We start from the raw sequence: 25201 nt of genomic DNA on the forward strand, positions 1-25201 counted from the left end.
ACCTTTCAATACCCCTCCAAGTTGAACCAAAACATGCACAGGGGTTTATATTCAGCCATATGCAAAGATTCTTAAATGTCAAATGATGATGCCTTCTATTATATCTTGATAAAAAGGAATGTTGTGCAATATCCTGAACTTTTCTGCTATGTTTTGTGATTTTTTTCACTGAACCCAGTGTGAGCTTCCACATCTCAAGCTGTGTTTATGAGGAAACCACTTGGGAGGAATCATTCAAGAGGTCCAATCTAGGCCCCTCACTTCCCAAAACAGTAATGGTGACAGGTCAACGTGACTATTAATGCAACTGTATTAATGTTTACATCATGTCAAGAATTTTTGCTTTACAAAACTTTTAGCCTTTTGTTTATGTTTCATATACTGTTGTTATAAAATCTAAAAGTGATACAGTAGGGCAACAATAGACAGCTGTCGGTGTGGATTGTTCTATTCTGCATGTTTGACTCTGTGCAATAGGGAGGGACTGACTGTCAACACATGCTTGGCCACGCCGTTTGGTCCAAATGTACAGCATCTAAGTGACACTGCTCGTGCTCAGCATTGCTTCCTTAAGATTTCCCCACAGGACTTGTGCTACTTCACGCTGACAACCACTTTGGAGCCATCAACAGACAAACCTGAGGACACATCCTGACAGGTGTCTCTGTTACACATACAGAGTACATGCAGGCACACACGATCACACACAAACACTTGCGCAGTGCGCTCACACAGGCACAAAACACCAGCATGCAGTGGATAGTGCACGGCAAAGCCTGAGGAAAACACATAATAGGTATAATGTTTTCCCTCCAAAAGGCCTCCCCACCTCACAACTAATTAAACTAAGTAAACGAAAAAGAACAAAAAACAATCAATTAATATCATTTAAATTGTACTGACAATGCATAATTATGCATTCAAACTGTGGGTCAACTTTTCAAATGGTATTTAAAAAACAGAGTAAACAATTACGTAGTATAATAAATTCAATAAAAAATGTGAGGTTGATACATTTCATATTCAATACCCGTGCTTTCATAAATGTGTGCATAGCGTATTCCTTGTAGAACATCCGGGTACTTATTGTGCACTAGTTGCCATTTCATATTTCATTGCCTTTCAATGTAAAGACATCCTGCTATAAGGCAAAGTGTTGTGATTGGCTGAACGACCAAACAATCAAACTATGCCCCACAACTCTTGATGCAGAAACATTAATAATCCACAATAAACATGGAAATGTGGAATTCTTGTTGAGTTTTAAACCTTGTTAAGTGAACAGGGTTATGCTCTCTTTCTGGCCAAAACATGAATCGTATGAAAAAGCACTGGATCTTCATCAATAAATATATCCTGTGTTGTTTGGAGGGGCTGTGAATCTGGTAGCTTTCATAAGTGATATTTTTTTAATTTAGTTTACAATTCCCATACAACCAATTATAATCACACATAAACTCTAGGTTAAGTAAGGCAATTATATTGTTTAAATTTGGTTATTCATTTATAGAAAATTATGCAGAATTGTTTAAAAAAATTGTTTATTGGTCATATGAATGTGCTTCTGCGCTATTTCTATGTGACAGAAGAGAGGAATTATGTTTTATTCAACAGTATGTCAAATTAAAAAGTTGCAGCTTTCAGCCAGGTACAATTTCAAGCATAGTTTTATGTATTAGGTAGCTATTGTTTCTTGAGTTAGTGAATTGTTGCTCCTCGCTCTGTCTCAGTAAACAGTGGAGGTTGTGTGTAATCATCTACACAACATAACCTGAATAACTCCAGTCATGTTAGCTCTGTGCTGGCATTAATCAGAGCCTGGCGTATTAATGAGAGCGCGGCAGCTAGCTAATTACACCCATAGATTCTGCAGCAGCCCATTAAATATACAAATGACAGAATTAAAGAGCCCAGCCTCTTCTGATTAATCTTTAAATGGGGAAAAACTAATGATGTCTGTGCAAACTTTCCCTTCACACATTCATTCCCCCTCCTCTCAACGTCAATTCCTGGCAATCAATCATATTAATTAAGAAAAAATCATTTGTATCATTTAACATTTCCCTCTGTCCTGCTTAGTTGCTGCAGAAATGTACTGTATTAGGCATGTGTGCAAATGATACAAATCTATTTGTTCCTGCATTAATTCTTTCTTTATTCGTAATGTTTCCTCTCTTTTGATTGACTGGGTGTAGAAATACATCTGGGCTAGAGAAAATATTAGTAGGCACTCATCCTCTTCTCAATCAGGCTATTTCAGGCGCAAATACTGAAGAATTACAAATGAGGAGAGAGGACTTCATAATCTGTTTAGAACCAGTAGCCTTAATTCAAAGACGAACAAGGGGAGCAGGAAGTCACATTGTGGCCCTTCAGATATCAAGCATTAAATATAAGATAAATGGCCTACTATGCATTTATTGAAACAAGCACTTACAGGGTATTCATATCACAGCGTGACTTATACGGTAATAATCCGGTTTTATCTAAAGTAAGATTCAGTGTGGTAAATATTGACCTCAAGTACCCGGAATTCATTCAGCATTAAGATGCATCGTTAATCACAAGTGAGCAGACCTATCATAATGGAAACATCCAACCTTTGTCCCAATAATTGCACATGGAAAACAACCTATTTGGCCAAAATAATTTTAGTAAAGTGGCCATTGATTAAGTGAAATGGCAAATACCATGTGATTTTACAAGGTAATGTATTGATTTGATTTAAGATTTAACACACATAATATTGGCTCAGATTAAAGATGTGTCCTAGCATAATGTTAAGGAAATGTGAAAGCCTGCATTAAGAACCTAAATGAACAATTTATGAAAACTAAAAACTAATATTCCTGTAATGCTTCGTAATGTTGATTGAGAAAAATGATGATCTGCCGTTTCCTAGAGAAAGCCCATAAGGATCTTCTGAAGCATTAATACCTGTGTAAAAAAGTTATTTAAAGATTTAAAAGACTACAATGTCCAACCAATACACAATCTAAATGTTGTGATGTTTGCTGAAATATGATGACATTTTGCATTATGAAACTGAACAAAAAAAAGTCTATACAAAGATTATACTCTTATAAATACGTTCCATTTGTCATTGTCGGAGCTACTAGGTTTCCATAAGCAATCAACGATTGACGAGTCTCTTCTCTGTGATCAATTGAATCTCGAGGGGGCATTACACTGCATTACATTCATAATCCAATTTGGCTTTGATTTGTTCGCTGTTCCATGCGCTTCGATGGGAATAATTATCTGCAGATGATACTATTAGTATTGATGGTTGTAAAAGGGCGATGGTTTGAGGACTGCCGACACATTCTTGGTCCAGAATGGATCCGGTCTGAAAGTGATTGTCTGATCCATTACCCTTTATGAAGGAGGAAAGTGGAGGAGATGAGAGGCGCTGTTCTATAGCAAAATTCATCATCTATTTGCTGGTATCCATTTACCTTTGTGCTGAAGGAGCACGGGTAAGACCAACATCTTGATTTGAAAAAAAGTCAGCAACAGAGGCAGCAACTTCCAAAAGAAGTTGTACTTTTTTGTCACAGAGATGAAAGAGAGAAAACAGCCCAAGAAGACACAGATAATCTCATTGAGTATGTAAAAAAAACAGTTTTCACCACTAAGGTAAGTCCCAAAGAAAAACATATTTGTATTTTTTTTTTTACAGTGTACTTTTTGCCATTTCTATTTTTTATTTTATTTCTATTTTTTAAATTTGTTGTGTTTGTAATTTCAGTATTCAGTGGCAGTTTGTCACAAATAATAGTGATACACAACTGAATCTATGCCATGGTCTCCTTTTCTGTCTGGAATATTTAGTAAAATCAATCAAAATATTTATAGGAAGAAAAAAAAAAGAATTGCTGTCTTTGGTATTTGGACCCTATCAACTGTTCGGGCTGGGTGATCTCAATATTGGTTATTTTAGTGGAACAAGATAATGCAACCAACATAGAGAGATTTGTTGACTCCGTTACAGTTGTCAAGGTCGCATAAGGATTAAAGATGAAAACTTGTGTCTACCCAAAGTCAGATTTTTGTCAACAGTCGGTTTGCGAAAAGGTATAAATACACTACAATACACTTATTTTTCCTTTTTAACTTGGTTTGAGAAGGTGTAAAAAAAATTGTGTCCATAAAGTATGACATAGTTGGTGATGCAAGGTTTGTACAGGACAGTGAAGTAATCTCAAGTGGCATCGAAGAGCTTTGACCGTTCAAATCCCTCTGATTAGTATCAGCAGCCATTAATTATGAGCGTCAGACTGGGTGATGTTCTCAGATGAAGCAGAACATGTTTGGCTGTGCAGCTCAACCCGCTAATGATGCTGGTAAACAGAAAGATAATTGTCCTTTAAGATGATGGGGGAAGTCATTGTCGAGGAATGACACAAAAAGACAGAGAGACACCGAACAACACAAAACATACCAACAAATGCAACAGGAATGCATGTGCAGACATACTCACTATACGGAAAATTGAGATGCAGGTGGGCATGACTTCCATTATCTGACACATAGGTCTCTATGTACTTTCTCACCTGTGAAGTCAGTGTTGACAGGAAGGGTGTCACTGGGAAACTGGTAGTAACCGTTTCCCGAGAATCTGGTTCCCCTGACAACAGGACTGTGTGGGTCAGAGAGAGAGACATCTGCTCTTTCAACCTAAACAAAGAAAAATAATGTTATTAAAAATAACACATCAACGATAAATGAGCTTTTTATTTACATACATTTGGTCATCAGGGGGTGTGGGTCTGTGCGGACCTCTTTAATTTGGTAATATGTTGTGACCAACAGGACCTATACGCAGCCACAACACTACAATTGGCAGTGAACTAAGAAAAGTCTATTCTGTCCGCAACTGTCAGGAGCATAAACGAGGCTCGAAAGTCTACGCACACCACAGTGGCACCAAAAGGTTAAGCTTTAAACTAATGCTAACATGCTAATTTTCCCTCAATGAGAATTTTAACACCATGCCACCATGTTTATTTTAATTGAGTCGTTCATGTTCTGGGGACAATGAATGTCTGTGCTATTGCTGTGCCAACATTACATTTCTGTAGACTTGTCCAGCACATACATGTACACTGCAAATGGTAATGGATCCTCTTTTTACACACCCACCAAATAGCTAAAAAAAACCTGGCGCAAACTAGCACACTGTGTTTAAACAAAGCCTTTCAGACCTGATATAGCGGGTTTGGTCCATTGAGTTGGGCTGGGGGGTCCCAGCCTACCTGAATGGTGGTTTCATTTACTGGATGTAATTGAGGTGGAGACAGTCCTGTTGGGGCTGGGGAGAGAAAGGTAGAAAATAAGAGATTGAATGCCAACTCAGAGCAAATAAAAAACCTTTCTAATATTTCAATCACTTAATCACTCAAAAGGTGCTCTGTTTGTTAAGTGCATGTAAATGTGAACATAGAGAACATAAAGCACTACATTTTCCTATTGTGCTTGTAATCAATACACTGATTTTGTGAATTTTCAAGAAGAACAAAGTCCATGGCTACTTTATCTCATACACAACTCTAGTGAGTACAAAAGCCCAATCTAACAGACTTAACAAATTAACAGATGGTAAACTGAATTAACTGCTTTCCCTTCAGATGTTAAATTGAATGTCACTTTCCAACATACTGAACGCTACTTGAGCTGTGGCTTCCACATGTATCATTAATAAATCAAATGGTGACTGGCTGATAAGGTGAGAGGAGATATATAGGAGTGGATAAGAGAGGCAAGTGATGGAATGGTGTAGAGATGGGGAAGATGTGCGTGCATTAAGTGTCATTCCATCGTTGTCTTTCTGTGTGTGTGTGTGTGTGTGTGTTTCAGTAATAGTCTAAATGGTCTGTGGTAGGAGTAAATTAGCTCTCGGTGACACACATGTGGACCATCTTTAGTGCGAGTTCTAATAGAGCTCTTAAAAGGGAAGTGGACAGGTTGTCTTTGGCTGTTCATCTTGCCACATCAAACCATAAATTACTGCCAATCGATAGCTTACTAGTCTATTGAAATGAGCTATGGTGACATTTAGAACATTGACTGTGCCAGGCACGCACCCACACGCATGCGCGTTTGAAACAGACATGTATTTATTGAACATTGACACTCAGTAATATATTGTTATTAATATTTACATGCATGGTTATCTTCCATGTAACTAAAGTCGGCTCTACCATGAATGGTTGTCAGACCACAAGCAAATAACAGACTACAACAGGTACAACAGTACTTGAATGGTAGATACCTAAATCTTGTCCAAATGCTTGTCCAAAAGTTTATCTGAAGCAGATGTTTTAACAGTATGCGGGTAGATTACAATGCACACATGTGTTTTCAGATTAATTTTGCCATAGTGTAGATAAAATATATATATATTTGGCAGGAGATCCTTATTTTGTGAACAACTCAGCCTACATACAAGGTAACACAAAGCCCCTCACTGAGACATGGATGAGTTTATTCACATCGAAAGCGGCCTCATGGTCTCTGATGAAAGTCTTTGTCCTGGTGAACGTTGTCTATTGCATCACCTGCTGCTCCTTTCAAACAATTCCTTGGGTAGAGTTCCACAAAGGTAGTTGAGAGCAGTAATACAATTTTCGTTTTTTATGGAGAGGGTGGGGGGTGGTGGCCCAATAGATCAATTGAATAAAAAGTAAGCTGTTGTTCCTTAATTACCGACAGCAGGACCACCAACTATTCTGTCTGAAACACAATATTACAGTATTTACATGAAGGTGAACTAAATACTGACTCATCTGGAAATGTTTTAAAGATTTTTCAAAACTGGCAGCTCTGCTATTTTATAGTGACAAAATAAATGATTCCCCCACTAACTTATTTTATTTGCTTACTTAATCAAATGCAGCATTATTTGGGATACCGTTTGTAATAATCTGGATGGAATAATACCTGGCATGTAGTGCATAAACACCATTGAATATTACAGATAAAACACTGCACACTTTGATAGACTTCAAAAAAGGACACAAGGGTGGGTGTGCATAGGTTTAACAGTTAGTGTGGTGTTGACAGATATCGACGGTGGTAATCGATGGAATTATTTGCGTGTCACGTTTTACTTTATTGTGTCTCGTTTTTAATTCACTGAAATGTAGTTAACACCATGACACCTTTAGTTTGACGAAAGCCACTTGCCTCATAATGCATGTGCACAAATACACACCTTTCCCCAGACACAGGTTAACACTGCACCAGAAAGGTGAATTTTAGCTGCTGACATGGTATGAAAGCAGCTAAATCATGGGCCAGCTCCCAGATGCATTTGTTTGTGTGTGTTTTCTGTTTTTACAATGAGTGGCGCGTCTCAACGGGCTCTTAGCGTACAGTTACACCACGCACACAAGCACACCACTTATTGACATCGCGATCCCTTGCCATGCATATTTCTTTCCTCAAGAAGGGCTTCGGGCCAATTATGCGTAAATCAATAAAGTTCCTGTTCTGTTGAGTGGTGTTACAGTGTGAGCGCGTATGTGTGTGTGTGTCTCTGTGTGTATGTCTTGTAGAACAAGCCTTTATGGATGTAGGATACATAAAACATCACCATCAGTCCCTGATTAGCCACTCACTTTACGTCGTGATCGATACCTTTGTGGAGAGACGCTCACATTCAAACAACTGCACAAGCATCCACACACGGACGCGGAGTGCTTTCCATGTGTCGTTACGTCTGTCTCGCCGTGCGCGCTAATGTTCAGTCATGTGCTTTGGTGTAACTCCAGTGGTTTTGCAGATGTTGTCTGCGCACTTACAGCAGATGGTAGCTGGCTCTAATGGGACAACCTTCCGTGGTACATTTATCAGTGCATCAGTCCCTCGCTTAAGTACTCTTACGTGGTGTAGCAGACATGTTCATTACATCTCTATATACAAATTGAAAATTAAATACCAAAACTTTATGGATTTGAGTTTTCGGTAATTCTGCGGACTTTTACCAGTAAAGACTAAGCGCTGGGAAAACCTTAAGGAACAATGTAATAATATACCTCAACAATATACTGTAGTTAAAGGATTTGGTCGGATTTATCTCTGCAAGATAAGAATGGGCTTGGTTTTCCTCTAGAAAAGGAAAAATATTTGGCTTGGCAAAAAATTCCAAAATTGACTTTGGATATCGACAAATAAAACTAAGCGAATATCAAATTATATACAGTTTAAACAGTATATTGCCAAAAAACATAAATAAAAAATAACAAAGAAAATTGATTGTATTAAAGGTTTGAAATATGGTTAAAAAAATAACAGTAGAAAAAATGGGCATTAAAACAAAAAAAAAGGCAAAGGCTTTCTTTCCTTTTGTGGGCAATGCTGATCTGCTCCATATTCTCGATCGGGTATTAAAATAGTATTTGTAACCTAAGAGGTCGGCACCTTCTGAAAGCTCAGATTATGTTAAAAAAAACTATTTCCTTTTGACAAGATGATTTAAAACTGAATGAGGGAAAAGTGATATGAGGATGTGGAACTACAAGCAGAGGCTCATCACCCAAAGAAGTGGCACATGCAACGCGTAAAAAAAAAGGAAGTCTGCTGAACGGCATATGGCATTATCATTTCCTATAGTTGAAACAAGGGACACCTTTGGTGTTGGATGAAACAAAATGATGGAAACAGATGTGACTGTTAAAAATACATTCAAAAAGTCAACTGGGTACAATAAGCCATATTGTACTGTACTGTATTTCAGTCAAAAGAAGTTTTAGAATCACTTGAAATAAACATTGTCAGTGCGTCAGCAGATGTAGCCATTAAAAATACATTTAGAAAGTCCACCGATTACAATATGAAGCGTCATTCATCAAAATAAACACAAGGAAGGCTTTTGGAGAATTGCATTAAATGAAGATATTCCCTGTGGCAACAGATGTAGCTGTCTAGAGCATGTTCAAAAGCCCAAATCCTGAGCAAGTATTTATAGATAAAAGCTGTTTTTTTTCGCAACCACTCAGCGCATTGTCTATTCACTCAAAAGGATAAACAAAAATAATTCAAAACCCCAAAAGACATAAAATGCAAGAGTAGAGACCATAATTGAACAGATGGAAAGTGTGTTGGGGGATCAGTTGTTGGTATGTTTGTATGTATGTTTGTGTGCGTGCAAGTGTGTGCAGTATTTATATTGCAGATTGATTCATGTTTGTTTGTATCCATGTGCTATTTTGTGTTTAGGTGAAAGTTGCAGTAAGAGATAGAAGTAAAGGACATATTGAGAGAAAAAGTGAGAAAAAGAAAGATAAACACAGTGAATAAAAATGCCATGTGTGCCTATGTCATCCTACACTGATCAATTAGTGCTCATACCAGTTGTATAGATTTGAGTTATTAAACACAGCTAATTCATTCTACTTCCCTAACAGTTGTAAATCTAAACGAGAGACTCTGCGTGTGTGTGTGTGTTCGATTCACGGCCAGGAAGAAGAGTGCGCTACGCCACATTTTCTCCTTGTAATTAACAGAAAATTGTTTTTACTGCCGAACAACAAATATCCCCTCTGACCCAATGACTGACTGACTGCACTTTTGGATAAGAGTTAGCTTATAATAATGTGCTGCAGTTGTTAGGAAGAGAATACCACACACTTTAATGTTTCAATACTGCACGCAGTTTGACTGAGGCGTTTGCATTTGACTGAGGTTATCTAGACTGTATAGACAACATATTTTTGAGGTCTTGTTTTACCTGCAGGTAGCGTCCGCCCCGTGCTGGGCAGACTGGAAATGCAACCCGTGCTTGTGCAGAGAGTAATAGTGAAGTTGTACACATGGTAAGGCTTCAGTCCTTCCACTAAATGAACAGGCTGTGACGATGGTCCTACCCAATGCAGGACCTGGAAAGAAACGAAGACGGAAATTTCACTTTAAGAAGAAGAAAAGAGAGAATTAGAGGCAATCACACAGTCACCTCAGTTCGCTAACTAAACTACAATTATTACTGCTGCTGCAGGTGAGCATATCTTTTTTCTACACAAGAAAACCCTGGTAAAACATCAACTCTACTTGAGTTAATAAAACAGCATTTACTAACAGCAGAAAAACAATATAACAACCGTTACCTTTACTTTTGGCAGAAAGCGCAGATCGCACTGAACATTTTATGGCTCTCCTGCTAATCATGTGAAGGGGAAAGTGTGTCGTTTGTCACCTGACTAATGACCGGAGGAGCATAGGGATTGTTGGTCTGTTCATTCAGCAAGTTGACCCGGAATTCTGTAACCTGTCCTCTGGCAATGATCCCGTGACCCTCAGTAGCACTCCATGAAACGTTGAGACTGGTGGATGACAGGGCCGATACTTCGGGAGGAGCCATCAATTCTGGGACTGGAGACATGGCCACAAACACACACACATCACACACCACAGTTATGCATTCATTAATAATGAAGTCCTAGCTGTGGAGACATTGGTATAGTTGTCTGTTCATAAGGCATTTGTAGGTCTATGTACTTGTGACCTTGTATGTTTTTTTTATCCTCATTTTTTTATACTGTTTTGTACTATCTGGGCAAAAAAGTTTGATTGATTGATTGAATCATTAATGCTTAATTAATGAATTATGTGATAACACACAAATTTGTTGAAGAGGCCAATAATTTATGCTGAAAAATTCAACAAATCAGTAAATATAGTAATACATTTTTGAACATTTGGTTCAAATAAGAGAACCCCAAATCTCCAGTATAAAAATTGCTTTAACTGCTTATAATAGTGTATTCCAAGGGACTTGAGCAGCATATTCCCTTAGTTTAGATAACTAATAACTATAACAGCTACTTCTGCAGCTGAATTACATTCCGATTCCAGCAGGCATCTAGAGAGAATATCAGGCTTTGAGCCAATTTGACACATGATTCCCAATCTTTTTTTTTGGCAAGACTAGCCCTGCATGGCTGGTTGAGAGAAGTACGATTGGGTAAGGTAAGGCATTGCCCTTGAGTAGTAAGGGTAACAACAGCCCAGGGATCAGGACCTAGGAACGACACTAACAAATCGGGTTAACCTTAATTCGGAGAGCATCCAAGCGATTAACTTCCCAGTATGAGTGCATGAATAGGCCTTATTTAAATGAGTTAGCTCTAAAAGTTGTAAAATATACAAAGAGTTGGGGTTAAAAGAAATTAAAATAGTACATTTGCTCTATTTGTCCAATGATGCTGAAAATAATGCTGATAGAAAATGCTGGTTGCCCTTTCTTGCTCCAAGTGCCACTGAGTAAGGGATAAACTGGGCGGTTTTAGGAAACGAGGATAGACCCACAGGTGATATCTATTTCTATTATTATAAGTTCACGCATATTAATGGTGTCCTTGAATGCATTTGCTAAGCTTTGTGTAGAAATAGGCGACACAGTCAAAATATCAACATGGTTATTATATAGGTAAAAACTGAGAAACTAGGAAAATCAAATAATTATTTATTTAAATTAGCTTCTAATAGGATTATTATATTTGAACTTTTGAAATCCAGAAACCATAAACATAAATTCCTCAACATTTTTGGGGAGTCTGTCTTTGACATCCACCCATTACAATAAAAACGTACCTTTTGCAGAGGGTTAATTAAAATACTTCCTTAGACACAAAGAGATACATTCAAAATCGAGACTAAGTAGATATTATGTTGGTTTAATGGATTGAAGCATTCCAGAATTTTACGGTTGTGATAGCCACTATTAGATGAATAGATTAAAGAGAAATATTCTTTTATTCTGCTGTTGATGGCATCTAGCTGTGAAATATGCTGTGAAATGTGATTCGTGGTGGACATATCCACAATCCTATTCTTTCTTTCTGACACAGCGCACACACGTGCACAAACACCCACACACACGCTTCAAATTTAAAATGGTGTTATCATATGCTTGTTATCCAGACACATAGCTTGGAGTGATGTTGGAGGCAATCATTTAGTCCTAATGAGCCATATCATCTATTTGAAATTCAAATACCTTAATGAGATTCCCCTCCCCCACACACAGTTAGGTCCTCCCTCCTTCATTTCTCAGTATTTCTTTTGACAAATGCCTGTTTTGTTTTAATTTATTACTATTATTTTTCAATGTCATCATCTGGTGAACTTATTTGGACCAAAACTTGACTACATTAGGCAGATCTTGGGCAGATCTCAGTCCTTTTTGGTCTTAAATGATGCCGCATTATTAGTTTGTGGGAATGGTCCCACCACAACATTCACATTAACTTCAAATTTTACAAGTAAATTGACTGGCGTGATTTTTTCGACGCTATGACCACAAGCTATACAAACCTCCCTCCAAGGTGCGTGCTGTGGTCCACCCAGATTTCACACTTCCTGCCATATTGATGCTCACAACTCTCATCTCGTAGGTGGAAAACGCCTGCAGATTTCCTACAATGGTGCTGCTCTCAGGGGGTGGGACTGAGCTCCCATTGGTGAGCCGTTCTTTTGGGGAAACGCTGGGATCCAGCCAACCAGCGCTGACAAACACTCGCTTCTCAACAGCAAGTAACGGATTCTGTGATTCTATTGGTCCATGAAGAAACAGCTCATACCTTGTGATAACACCTGTGCAGAAAGAAAAATAGTACAAAAGTCGGCGAATTAGTACTAGGGACTACAACAACACAACAGTTATTTCTAAAATCAAATTAGACAAGTTACAATTGCAGCTAAAGGAATTCTTTGGGAAACACTGCACCCGTTTTCCTTTTTTCTCCAAACTAAATTCAGCCCGTTTGTGAATAAGAATCAGTATCAAGTCTGTGTTAGAAGCTGCAGCCCTGCATTTTGTAAATTGCCTTTAATACAGGGATGTTTTTCTTTTCGTTGCAAAAAATGCACCACTTTCCAGTTTTTGGCGCTGTAGTGAAAGAGGCTGATCATTTCTGGCTGGGTCAGTTTAACTCTCTGGAGGAAACCATTGTCCTAAACGCTCATGCTCTGCTCCACTTGTTAATAGGGACACGGCAGAGCTGGTTTAGGAGGAGGACAAAGCAGGAAAGCCCCTCAATACAAAAAGGGACTTACAGACCCACCATGGAATAGATGAGAGCTCAAATGCTGTTAGTGTTAGTGTTTGTACAAAGTACAAATAACATCAGAACTTAACGTGGTACCGGTCTTCACCCTGCCCTCTCTGTGGCCTCTCATTACATGAGTGCATACTCCTGCGATAAAGCCGTCCACTAGTTTATTTGAATACTTATGTCTTTAAACCAGAAATGAACTATATGAAGTGAAAACCATTGTGAAAGGGTTATAGTTACACCCAAACCGAACGACGCCATGGTAGAAACCTGTCAATCACAAGGAAGCCACACCCTCGAGCATACCCTGCTTTACTGTTCATTTTGACTTTTAATAGAACCATATCTTACAAACTAAATGAACATCATGCTGTATTGAAGAATAATAATGAGGTTATAAATTAAGAAAGAGGTAGGGGAATTTTTCATTGACTTCTCCACAATCAGATTTCTTTTATGCAGCCGGTACGTGCGCACCATGTGATTGTAGAATTGCAGATGGTAGCCTGCCGTAAACTAGCTCCAGGCTGCACAAATACCCTGCTCACATTCTTGGTAACTCACAATCCTTTCTTTTTTTATTTCCTATATGTTACCCCAAAGAATTATAGCATATTACATTACGATTAACTATACAAACAATAAATAAACAACTAAAACATAAAACTCAAAAGAAAAGACAAACATAAATTACCATCCTCCAATAAAAATATGAAATAGTAAACTTATATTACTTATATTTGTTCCTCTAAAATTCCATTAAGCATCAGCAAACACTGATAAATGATATATTGATTAGAGCAGGTAATGGAGTAGTGATATTTTTTCTATTTTTGATATCTGTTGATGATATTTTAATTCCTGAAGGCAGAATGTGTGCTTTTACGCCCATTTAAGGAGAAAATGGTGCTGGTTGATGCACTGTTGTGTGTCAATTGAAAAGTGATCTCCTTCAGTTTATCTTTATTTTCAACTCTTGAGCACAAGCTCAAAATGATCATTCAACCCATAGTCTGCTAGATGTATCTATAAATAACCATGATTATAGTTGAGACTGCCTCAACTAATTAAAGAAAGATAGGAGATGGCTGGCCAATTCAAGAACAAATCCTGGAAAGGTGGCGGTGTACAGATGAGGCCTGAGATTAAAGTAGTTGAAAGCTCAACCTCGCTTTAAACAATTAATGGATGACATTTAATGGAGGAAAGAGAAACAGAGACACACATATAATGTAACACTTAGAATGACAGTGTGGATGAAAAAGATTAACAGAGGGAGAAAAGAAATGAGAGAAACAAACAGCGAGAAAAACCAGGTTAGGGGGCTTTGTATGACACTGAGCCTTCGAGCCATTACAAAGCTCTCTGGATTTACCAAAGGCAGTTCCAGTTCAGTGCTCGTTTCTGTGTATGCGTTAGTTGCTTCTCATACTTCGGCAGTGACATAAGCCTAAAAGCCATGCTAGTAGGCAACTCACGTTTTCAGTGTGTGTGTGTGTGTGTGTGTGCGTGTGTGATTATTATAGCTATTATGTTTTATTCACTCTGACATGACCAATAATAATGTCTAAGTTCAGTGATATTAATAAAAACATAAAACAATAAAAGCAGTTTAGTGCATTAATGTGTATAAGTTTGTGTGCATGTTTTTTGGAAAGGTTTCATGAGCTGTGTAGTATGCATGTGTATGTTTGGCGTCCTACCATTTGGCTGACTGGGGGGCTCCCAAGAAGCATGCAGGGTATGAGGTCCTGTAGCAGAGACCCTGGGTGTGGGTTGGTGTTGTGGGGGGGCAGAGGCTGTCAGAAGAGACATCGGTGGGGTAGAAGTGCACCCGCCGGACGAGCACGCCTGTAGACAAGGTTACGATTTTGCCATATTCAATGCCTAACATGTTCATCCGTTGTGTGGCTCAAGCAGTTGCTCCACAGTTCAATAATGATGCAATAAATCCAAGTGGAAAGTAAAAATACTGTTGGCTGTTTGCTCCACGTACCTTCAGTCTTACAGTGTATTGGGTGAATGGCTTCAGACCGCTCGCCACAGCCTCTGTAGAGAGGCCTGAGTAGTGAATGACAGGCTCTGCTCCACTAGACTCCACGGATGATAGGACAAACCTGTGAGGGGTGTGATGATCAAATTGTCTTAACGTAAATTTTTTTCCATCTCTCGCTGTCGCGCCATTTGGCCACTGGGAAGATCTCATGTTCTGGGTCAGTAATAAACTCGTGCTGAGGTGTCACAGGGGGCAGGAGGCTAAGATGTTTACCATGCAAACGGCAACGTCAAAGGTTGGAATAGAAGACAGTAATTCAGAGGTCCTCTCTGTTGTTGTAGGTCATCGGCCTCTACCAAATATCACCAATATACAAAGATGCCTTCAAAATAATCTTCTAAATGATATTAATAATTCAAAGTGATAATCGACCCATGCTGTTTAAAACTTTCCTTGTTACTCTCTTCACCTTCAAACGTCACTGATCCTTTCCATTTATATGTCAATCCTCCACCTCGTCCCATTATAACAACCTCCCAAGTAAAATAGTCTATTATATATCAACTATTGATTCTCCCATCTCCATCCCTTTACTCTCAACTTGTCCATGTTCTTTTTGTATCCTCAGGGTGAATGTACAAATAACACGTTTTACTTTTTACTTAATTTAATTTTCAATTGGTTTTCCCACTTCTTTCTCCCGCATCCAAAAGTCCTTCACATCTTTGCTCTCTATATCTGATGTTCTGCATCTAGCCGTTCTCCTTTAATTATCCTTCAACTTAACTAAAGCTTTTTATGTGCCCTTCACCTTAATTTCACTCGAATGTTTTGGCAATTCTGAATGTTTTGTTACAAATTGCCAGGAGGGCCATCAATAGGTCATTTAACCTAGTTGGCTACTTTCAGCACATGGTATATCAGCTTCAGTCAGTCAGAATCACAACTTGGACTACAGGTAAGGCAGGTCCTACAGGTCAGAGAACAAAGGAATCTAAATTACGACTTGAGTCCTGTTTCCTCTGTCTCTAAACTCTCCCCTCCTGTCTCTCCTCACTTACCTTTCCACTGGGCCCGTGTCATTCCGTGGCGCGCTCCAGTCAAAGCTAGCAGTGGACGGACCGGGTTGTCCTACAAGGTTTAGATGGAGTTGTTCTACTTCTGGAGGTGCGCCCAAAGTTTGGTATGAGGCTGATGCACTTATTGTTGTACCGGCCACATTAGCTGTTACAAGCCAGTAAGAGTAGTTGGTATAAGGAAACAAAGTAGTGTCTTCAAATGATTCAGGGCCTGAAAGAAAACAGGTAGGTTTCATAAATATTTTGAAATAGTAAGAAGGAGAATAGAGTTCTTGTCACCTCTGTGGATACTTACTGAACGGATAATAACTCTGAATGCTATGGACTGACTCTCCATCCCTGACGAGTGTGTATTTGAGTCTGTTTGAGTTCGGGGAATCGGGTGGATTCCAAGAGAGACGAATGGAGGAATAACTGAGAGCAGAACCTACTGGTGCAGGTTGCTGGGAGGGTGCTACACAGACAGACAGAAATAGTAAAAGAGACTATCAATGACTAAATAGATTAAATAATTATGTTTTGTAAGGAGCAAACAGTTTATAATTGTATATGTATAAATCAGCAAGCGCCTAAATTAGACTGCATAGAATTCGTTTTTAACATCATTAATGCAATAAATTGGTTGATGTTATTTAACAATACTCTTAATCTATTTCTTGCAGAGAATTATATAAGGGGATTGATTACACCGCCATGTGGATATGATACATATAAAGCTATAGTCAGCAGCTGCAATTTACATTAGGTAAGAATAAGAAATAGAAATTGGAGGGGTTTGTGTGTGTGTGTGTGTGTGTGTGTGTGTGTGTGTGTTGGCATGTAAAACAAACCTCTACTGCACCCAAAGTGGCTCTCAGGGTCGAAATGACTCGCTTCAGGTTGACATACATCACACTTATCCCCAGTTACCAGCAGCTTACACTCACAGAGCCCCAAGTCTGGATGACATGAACCATTGATACTGCCACCCGGGTCACATGCACAAGGCTGGCATCTGGTCAAGCAAAAAAAAAGAAAGATTAAGAAGACGTTTAGTACAGTCAAGATCATTCCTTCATAGCTACAAACTCTCACTGCGTAAGACAAAATCAAGAAGACTTAGACACCACTTTGAAAGAGATGTAAGTCTGTGGGTGTGTACAACCACTAAACAGATGTTATTGACAAAATATTTTATATTGTTATTGTAAAATAATACTTTCCTACAAATTAATAGTGATTGCTATTGCCGATGGTATGCCAAGTAGAAAAAGAAAATGTACTTTGAAATGTATCTGCATTATTGTACAAATGTTCCAAGATAACTTGTGACCGGTTATGCGTGTCTGAAGGGTGTCGGGTCTTCAACTTAACACTGTGAGGGAGACCCTCACTATAGCCTATCCCACCCACAATCACCCCCTAACTGTGAAACTATATTCACAGAAAATACATTCCCCTGCAAAAATCTCTATGTATTGTGTGTGTGTGTGTGTGTGGGTTTGTGTCCGACGGTGTATGTGTCTGGGTCACCAGTGTGGTGTTACCCTCACTGGGCTGGGCAGTGGGTGATCATCCGGCCATCCACCTTACACCTTTACACACAAGTCACATGCACTCACACACAAACACATGCATGGTCACACTCACACACACACACCAACAGAGAGAGTGTAACACTGGATAAACCCTACTACTGTCTCACACAATCCCATATACACACCGTGCGAGTTTCTTTCTTACACTAACTCTGCTCACATTCTCTCTCTCACGCAGACACACACACACACAGCTACACTTCCCTTATTGCTGTGTGAAAAGCCACAGCCTCTTAACGAGCTGCAAATTTTTCCTGTCAACTGGTGCTCAAACAAACACGCACACACCCACACTCAAAAACACACAGTACACACACATGCATGCAAAAGCCATAGTGACTTGACCTTCACCCCATTCACAAGGAGATCACAGGCACCCACATCAAGTCCAATCCCTCCTTTTCCTCAGCCTAAATGTACAATATGGGGCGATGGTGGCGCTTGGAGTTGAGAGGGGTTTGACTCGCAACACGCAAGGTTGGCGGATTGAACCCCGGTTGCTCCATGTCCCATGTCGAAGTGTCTCTGAGCAAGACACACAACCCCTAACTGCTCCCCGGGCAAAATGTAGAGCCCCGGGTTAAAAATGTAAGTCGCTTTGGATAAAAGCGACATGTAATGTAATGAAATAAATGTTTTAAGCAAGATACAGCAGGCTAAATACACACCAGCACATAACAGTGACATGCAGGAACTTGTGAGCAAAGTCACAGTCACACAATGATATTGAGTCATGCAGTAACTTTAAATGACTTTCAAAGATGTTTAGGTGCCAAAAGATGAAATTGTAAGTAACTTTTAGAGTATCATAAAATGACATATGTAATCCCTTGTAATAAAATGATGTGTGTCAGCAAAATGTGTGTATGTGGCAATATCTAATCCCTCCAGACATCATATTTCCCTGTGATGATGTCAACAGCGGTCAGCATTTCTCCAACCTGGTTCTCCATGGGTACACATAGAGACACAGGACCACAACACAAGCCAGTTGTTCACACATTAATTTGTGTGTGCATGTAAATCCATTTGTGTAAATCCTATCGATTGAAGTGGGCGGATAAATAACTAGATATTTAGATGAAGTAATCCTTATTATGGAGCGACAGTGCACGAATAAAGCATTCAGCAGTAATAACCTTTGTCACTTTACAGAGAAAAGAGGAGGAAGAATTCCTGGAATTGTGTTTGATTTATTGCTCTTCTCTTTTTAAAGTATGAAAATACATGTTGGTTTTACATTGCCCAAAAGTGTTTGTCATATGCAAAGAGACAGTATCATATTCGGTATTATATACATGGAAAAATTGCATGAATATTCGTGGCGCCGCACGAGTGACAGCACTTTTATAGTGGTGAGCATCTCCTGCTCACCACAGAGCTTTTCCTTTTATATTGTTATTTTTGCTACTGTTAATTATTATTTTTCAGAATAGTGCAGCATGGCAGCTAATCTCTCTCTAGTTTATCATGGTCAATTCTATTTTTTGCTGCCTGTGTACAAACATCTTTTACGTAGGCAGCCAGCTTTGACTCCCACAGTCAAACGCCAGTCCGGTGAAGTGAAGGAGGTTCTGTTTAGGAAGTATTCAGCGATGCCCATGGCAAAGACGTTGACAGTCTCACAGACTGCATAACGGACAACATAAACTTCTGTGTTGAGAACACACTGTTTCAACCAGGACATAAGCGTCCTTTTCAAACAGCAAACGCTGAATCGCTCTTGAAATAAAGACTCTTCTCAAGGAGAAGCAGAGGGTTTTAGGCCTGTGCAGAGGCAGCTGAGGAGGGTGATCGGGGAAAGGAAAAAAGTCTAAAGGACAAAGATGGAGGATCAGCTGCAGCAGAACAACATCAGTAGAGTAGTAATAATCTTGAATTATTACTTGCGGGCTAAAGTTACTATTCTTCCACTGATCCCTACTAAGACTATACAACTCTGTGGTTGATATAGCACTCAGCTTATGTGCTGATCATTGATGTTTCAACTAAAAAACAAACAAAAACAAACAAAAAAATCCCACATATTTATATTATGTCCATTTGCCTCAATTTTAAATCCTTTGATGGCACCTCTCAAATCATTGGGAATTCTCTTATTTGCATCCTCCTCCCACATGAGGACATCCTCATCAATATTCTTCCTCACATATTTTATCATTCCATTCTTTTCTTCTAAGGGGTTCCTTCCTCAGCCCCTTTGTAAAATAAACTCTTTTACCCCTCTCTGCTCTGAGGAGATCTCCGCCACAGGGGAATGCAGGCAAGGTCAGCTAGCGCAGATACACACACACACACACACACACACACACACACACACACACACACACACACACACACACACACACACGTCAAACAGCTTGTGGTTCATCTATCTGCCATGACATCCCGTTGAGCTGAACGTATGTGTATGCGCATTCCAGTACAGCACAGTATGTAACGTGTACAGTTACACGTGTGTATACTGGTTTTAAGTTTTGTGTGGCACTGTGTGTGTGTGTGTGTGTGTGTGTGTGTGTGTGCGCGCGTGTGAGTGAGCCTGCAGGTAGTGATATGATCGGCAAAGGTCAAAGCAGCTCTTAACTCATGTAAGTCATATGTCTGCCAGCTAATCTGTAAACTGTCCTTACAGAGACAGCACCTGCTGGTGTGTGAGCACGAGGCTGTGTTTGAGTACCGTTCAATTGGTGCAATGTGCGTATAAGAAACTCATAGGATCTACAACCTGCATATATGGTGTTCATCTGTGCGCTTTTGCGAGTTACCTGCCCAGGCCGGGGTTGAACCCGAAAAACATCTCAGGACACTGGTCACAGCGTCGCCCTCCCACTGAGGGATGTGCACAGACACACTGTCCGCTATGGCTCTCACAACCACGCTGTGATGCTCCCATCGGATGGCAGTCACACTCTGCACACGCACTCTGATCTGCTGAGAGGTAAAAGCCTGGACAGAGACGACATAAAGTACAGAAAAGTAGAATTGTGAATTTGATTGTGTGTCAGTCATTGTATTAATCTGTCTATAATTGTAGTTTCCTCCTTCCTTTGGTAATGCCTTTATTTTATATTCTTTTCAGGTCCCTCCTAATAAGCATTAGGGGATGTCGTCTGCCATTTATTTGTAATACCATTTAGCACAAAGCCAATAAGTGTGGATCAGGTTAAATTAAGGTCGAGGTACTAAAGTACAAATCAATTCAGTTTATTTCTCCCTACGCTAATAGCAGCTTATAAACAAATCTGATATTCTATTTAGCCACTTCTACAGGGAATTTGCAATGGCTTGTTTACCATATCATGAATTGGCAGTCTAGGAAATTGGTAGGGGTGATTTGTACAGGGATGGAACTTAATAAAATAAGTAGAATAAAAATGTTGGAAAAGTACTTTGTGTACCTTCAAAGTGCTGAATGTTGCCTTTATTTTATATGGGGTATATTTGTATGAATATTCTGACAATCCTACGTACTCTACTACTAATTCACAATTTGTGCTACAGTAGACTTGATTATGCTTTTGGTCCTTTTCCATTACTGACACAATACAACATGCCCTTAACTACCCCTTAATACGGTGGCCCTGAAGTGAAAAACACAACGACAAATAGGAAAAAAACAGCAAATAGGAAAACACAACGATATTAATTTCTTACGGAAAGGGTATGGCCTATCTAGCAGAGGACGGACCCTTCTGATTGGACAGACGGACTGTCTGTCTTTCTTAGTTGTCGTTGTGTTTTCCTATTTGCTTTTTGTTTTCCTATTTGCCGTTGTGTTTTGCACTTCAGGTGCCCCGGTACCTTAACCCATGAGACAACAAATACCAATACACTACTAAACACACACACACACACACACACACACACACACACACACACACACACACACACACACACACACACACACACACACACACACACACACACACACACACACACACACACAGGTAATGTACACACAAAAATCAAAGTGATAAGAAGAGTTCCCCTTTTGTGGTGCTGTTGTGGAGATCTGGCACAAACAGGACAATCATGGAAAGGCAGGAAAAACAAACACACACTCACGCACATACGCGCACACACACACAAAGAAAAAAACACAAAAAGTTTGGAGTACCAACCGTTGTACTTTACCAGTGATATGATTTACCAATCATATCACAAGTCTGATAATACAATCACTCTAAATGTCAATTATTCAACACACACTCACCAGGTCGGCAGCTACTGCAGTCTTTTCCATAGCGTGTGGGGACACATACACACTGTCCTGTGATGCTGTCACATACTGACCCAGTCACAGTTCCTTTGAGGTCACAAATACATGGCACACAGATGTGGGAGACCCCCTCTGATAGGACAAAAAACAGCAACATCAGAAAGAAAAATAGAAAGACGTAACTGTCACAACTTAATAACGCAAAAGCTTTGCAACACAAAATATTTGACAATAAATTGAGATTACTGTAGTTATCCCAAATCCATTTGAATTCAATTACAGTAAGCGCAATATATCTGAGCTGACTCTGCTCATCAAAAGTATGTCGTCTGTCAAACTTTCCTTTAAACACTGTTGGCCTCCTGGCTAAACTAAACTTAGAAGTAGCTTGTGGTACCCTGTATGAGTAAGCTCTTGTAGTAGTTATGGGCACAGTTGGTACACCTCGCCCCCTCCACCCCTTCTCTGCATGGGCACTGTCCGGTCCACATATCACAAACACCCTCTGGCACAGTGCCATGGACGTCACATTCACACGGCAGACAGCCCAGGGAGTTCCGCTGCTCCAGGGTGTGGTAACCATGACGACAGGTGTCGCAGCGTAGGCCCTCCACGTGCTCCTAAGAAAGGGGGCACAACATAAAAGAGTTGGGTGTGGTGCAAAAAATGAGTCAGCCCGAGGCAACCAAGATAAAAATCTCCAATAAGGTATTAAACTAGCGAGTTACTTTATAAAAGTTGATAGTCTGTGTTTAATACCACCCGGTTGTGGATTTACAAATCAAGACAGGCGTGTGGATCAAACATGGTGGTGAATATTTCACATAACAAAGAATTATTTCAAAGTAGAAGGACAAGAAAATACTTAATCACACCAGAGTTGTCCAGGTCAAAAAGTGCTTATTCGGTTGTGCACGTGCCACCATTTAAATTTTTTTATCCTGCTCACAAACCATGACTTGTAAATACTTATCGTCATCATATATGGCACCGGTGGACACCAGGGCCATTACAACCTGAAGGGGTGAGTCTGTTGATACTTTTCCCATTGTTGCAAAGTCCCTTATTGTTGTGAAAATAAAAAATGTCATTAAGAAAATGTGTTGTTCTTTTTAACTTGCCTTACACACACAATGTCCCGCGTGAGGATCACACTCTGTCCCAGGTACTGTTCCTTCTTGTGAGCAGTTGCAGGGTGCACAGGATCCCTCCAATCTTAAACCATACGAACCCCTGCCGCAATAGTCACAGCGCTGCCCCCCCACCCCGGGCTTACACTCGCACTGCCCCGCCTCAGGCTCACAAAACAGGCTGAGGGAACCTAGGGGGCTACAGTCACATGGGACGCAGCCGTCTGGGTGGGACAAGTTCCAATAACCAAACTCACAGCGGTCACACGACAGACCTGGAAAGAAAGAAGGAGACAGAGAGAAAGAAGGCGTTTACAGAAATGTGTAGGAGAGGACATAGAGGGACCTGCGGGACGAACCAAAAAGATATAGAAATAAAAGTAAAATGATGCTTGCTTTTCCATCAACTAGCATTTAGCTTCTCTCTGTTTTGCAGGCCTGCATGTGTGTGTGTGTGTGTGTGTGTGAGAGGGCTCGAAAAATGGTAGGCGAGTGTATAAAACTGCCATCATTAGGGCCAGGCCCTCTACATATGATGGATCACTCACCTAGGGCCAAACACTTAATTTCACCGAGCGAGAAAATAAATAAATTAAGCAACTACAAGAAAAGGAGGGGGGAATGGGTGGGAGGTGGGGAGAAAAGGGGGAACAGGGAGATGGAAAGATGGAAGGAAGAACATAATAATACAGAATTAAAAAGGTGAGTCAAGTTGGCTTCAAAATACTCAAAGAAAAGTTAAATTATCTTTTTAGAGTTATTCATTTTTAAAGATTTCCCCATTTGGTTTTGTTAAACAAATAAAAAATGAATAAATGAGAAAACTAAAATGAAACTTAAGTGTAGACATTTAAGGTTGGTACAAGATACAAGATAGAAACAAATGATTTCTTAAATTGTGTTTGTCCAGTATATAAGCATCACACTGATCGCACTGTGGGAGGTTTCGTGGCTACAGCAGTAGCAGCAGTGCTGTGCTGTAAGGCTAGTTAAACTATGATATGCAGTGGGAGTGAGCAGGGCTTATTTGAATACCCCATAAGTATTCCACGACAGGCAATCTGTCCCTAAATGGATGCCTAGGGGCAACGCAGTCACCACAGCCATTTATGAGGGAGCGTGTGTTCATATGTGGGTGTGTGAAAATGTGTGAGCACACACATGTTTCATGAAAAGCATATACATCTGTGTTAGTGCACATGAGTGTGTGCTTGTCTGTGTGTGTCCTACTTGGTGTGCAGCAGACACCTGGCATTTCCCCTGGTCTGCCCACTTTAATGATTTTATAGATATGAATGTATTCCTCTACATAGATCGTATTTCATAATAGTGAAGTGAAGATGGGTTTGCGCGTGCATTACTGTGTGTGCGTGAAGGCTGACTGAATAATGTTTACAACCCTGTATGTATTGTACACCCCTCTCCACACAGCGAAATAAGCTAAACAGTTAAAAAAATGTAATATATATAAAAAGTAAAAAGTGAGCTAGAAAACCTGACATTTGGGAGTCATGTTTTCGCAGAAAGTCTTGTGACATTCAAACACAAGGTCCAACAAACGCAACAGAAACAACTCAGAGAACAAGATTAAAAGAATGAAAAGAATACAATAAAAATGGAAGAAAATTGCAAACGCAAAATGTGTTACAAGATATTAGATCAGAGCAGAAAGAACGTGACTGTTTACGGGCCTGCACTAATGCGCGTTTGCATGCAAGTGTTTTTTCAGGACTTGGCCCAACTCCTTTACCAGTAGCCAGGTACTTAACAGGCCCATGCATCACCATTTCAAACACTATTATGTACACACTGCACTCTGGCACCTTGTTATGAATGTGCACATGTGTGTATCTTTGCCTGTGTGCACATATTTCAATTCCGTCCTTCTGTAGCGTGCCGGCAATTGCTCTACTCAAAGTATCAGCTTGGCGGTAATAAATTGCCATAATCAAATCTCATTTCTCAAAAATACCTGTGGGAGCAACCAAACAAACAAGGACAGAAAAAATGAAAGTGGTTCGTTCTTGTAAGGAAGAGTGTGAAAAATAAAAGGGCTGCAGCAGTTTGTTTTAATCAACTTGGCATTGAATTAGAGAATTTAATACCAGCTTAGTGCTTCATGGTGTGCGTGTGTGTGCACACACA

General features: G+C 39.7%; 1 protein-coding gene across 1 annotated transcript in view; it reads right to left on the reverse strand.

Annotated features, from left to right (window-relative positions):
* Positions 1-25201, reverse strand: part of ush2a (Usher syndrome 2A (autosomal recessive, mild)) — a 158288-nt gene that overhangs the window by 100681 nt on the left and 32406 nt on the right. The window contains exons 16-29 of the mRNA XM_078085091.1: positions 23048-23331; positions 22324-22546; positions 21921-22058; positions 20473-20653; positions 16961-17124; positions 16426-16584; positions 16113-16341; positions 15052-15172; positions 14759-14906; positions 12316-12594; positions 10196-10371; positions 9734-9881; positions 5208-5314; positions 4557-4680 (exon numbers count right to left, since the gene is read on the reverse strand). Coding sequence (XP_077941217.1) covers positions 4557-4680; positions 5208-5314; positions 9734-9881; positions 10196-10371; positions 12316-12594; positions 14759-14906; positions 15052-15172; positions 16113-16341; positions 16426-16584; positions 16961-17124; positions 20473-20653; positions 21921-22058; positions 22324-22546; positions 23048-23331 — 2481 coding nt within the window. The remainder of the gene's footprint in view (positions 1-4556; positions 4681-5207; positions 5315-9733; positions 9882-10195; positions 10372-12315; positions 12595-14758; positions 14907-15051; positions 15173-16112; positions 16342-16425; positions 16585-16960; positions 17125-20472; positions 20654-21920; positions 22059-22323; positions 22547-23047; positions 23332-25201) is intronic.

The sequence above is a fragment of the Gasterosteus aculeatus genome, chromosome 12 (assembly GCF_964276395.1).
Source record: "Gasterosteus aculeatus chromosome 12, fGasAcu3.hap1.1, whole genome shotgun sequence".
Lineage (NCBI taxonomy): Eukaryota > Metazoa > Chordata > Actinopteri > Perciformes > Gasterosteidae > Gasterosteus > Gasterosteus aculeatus.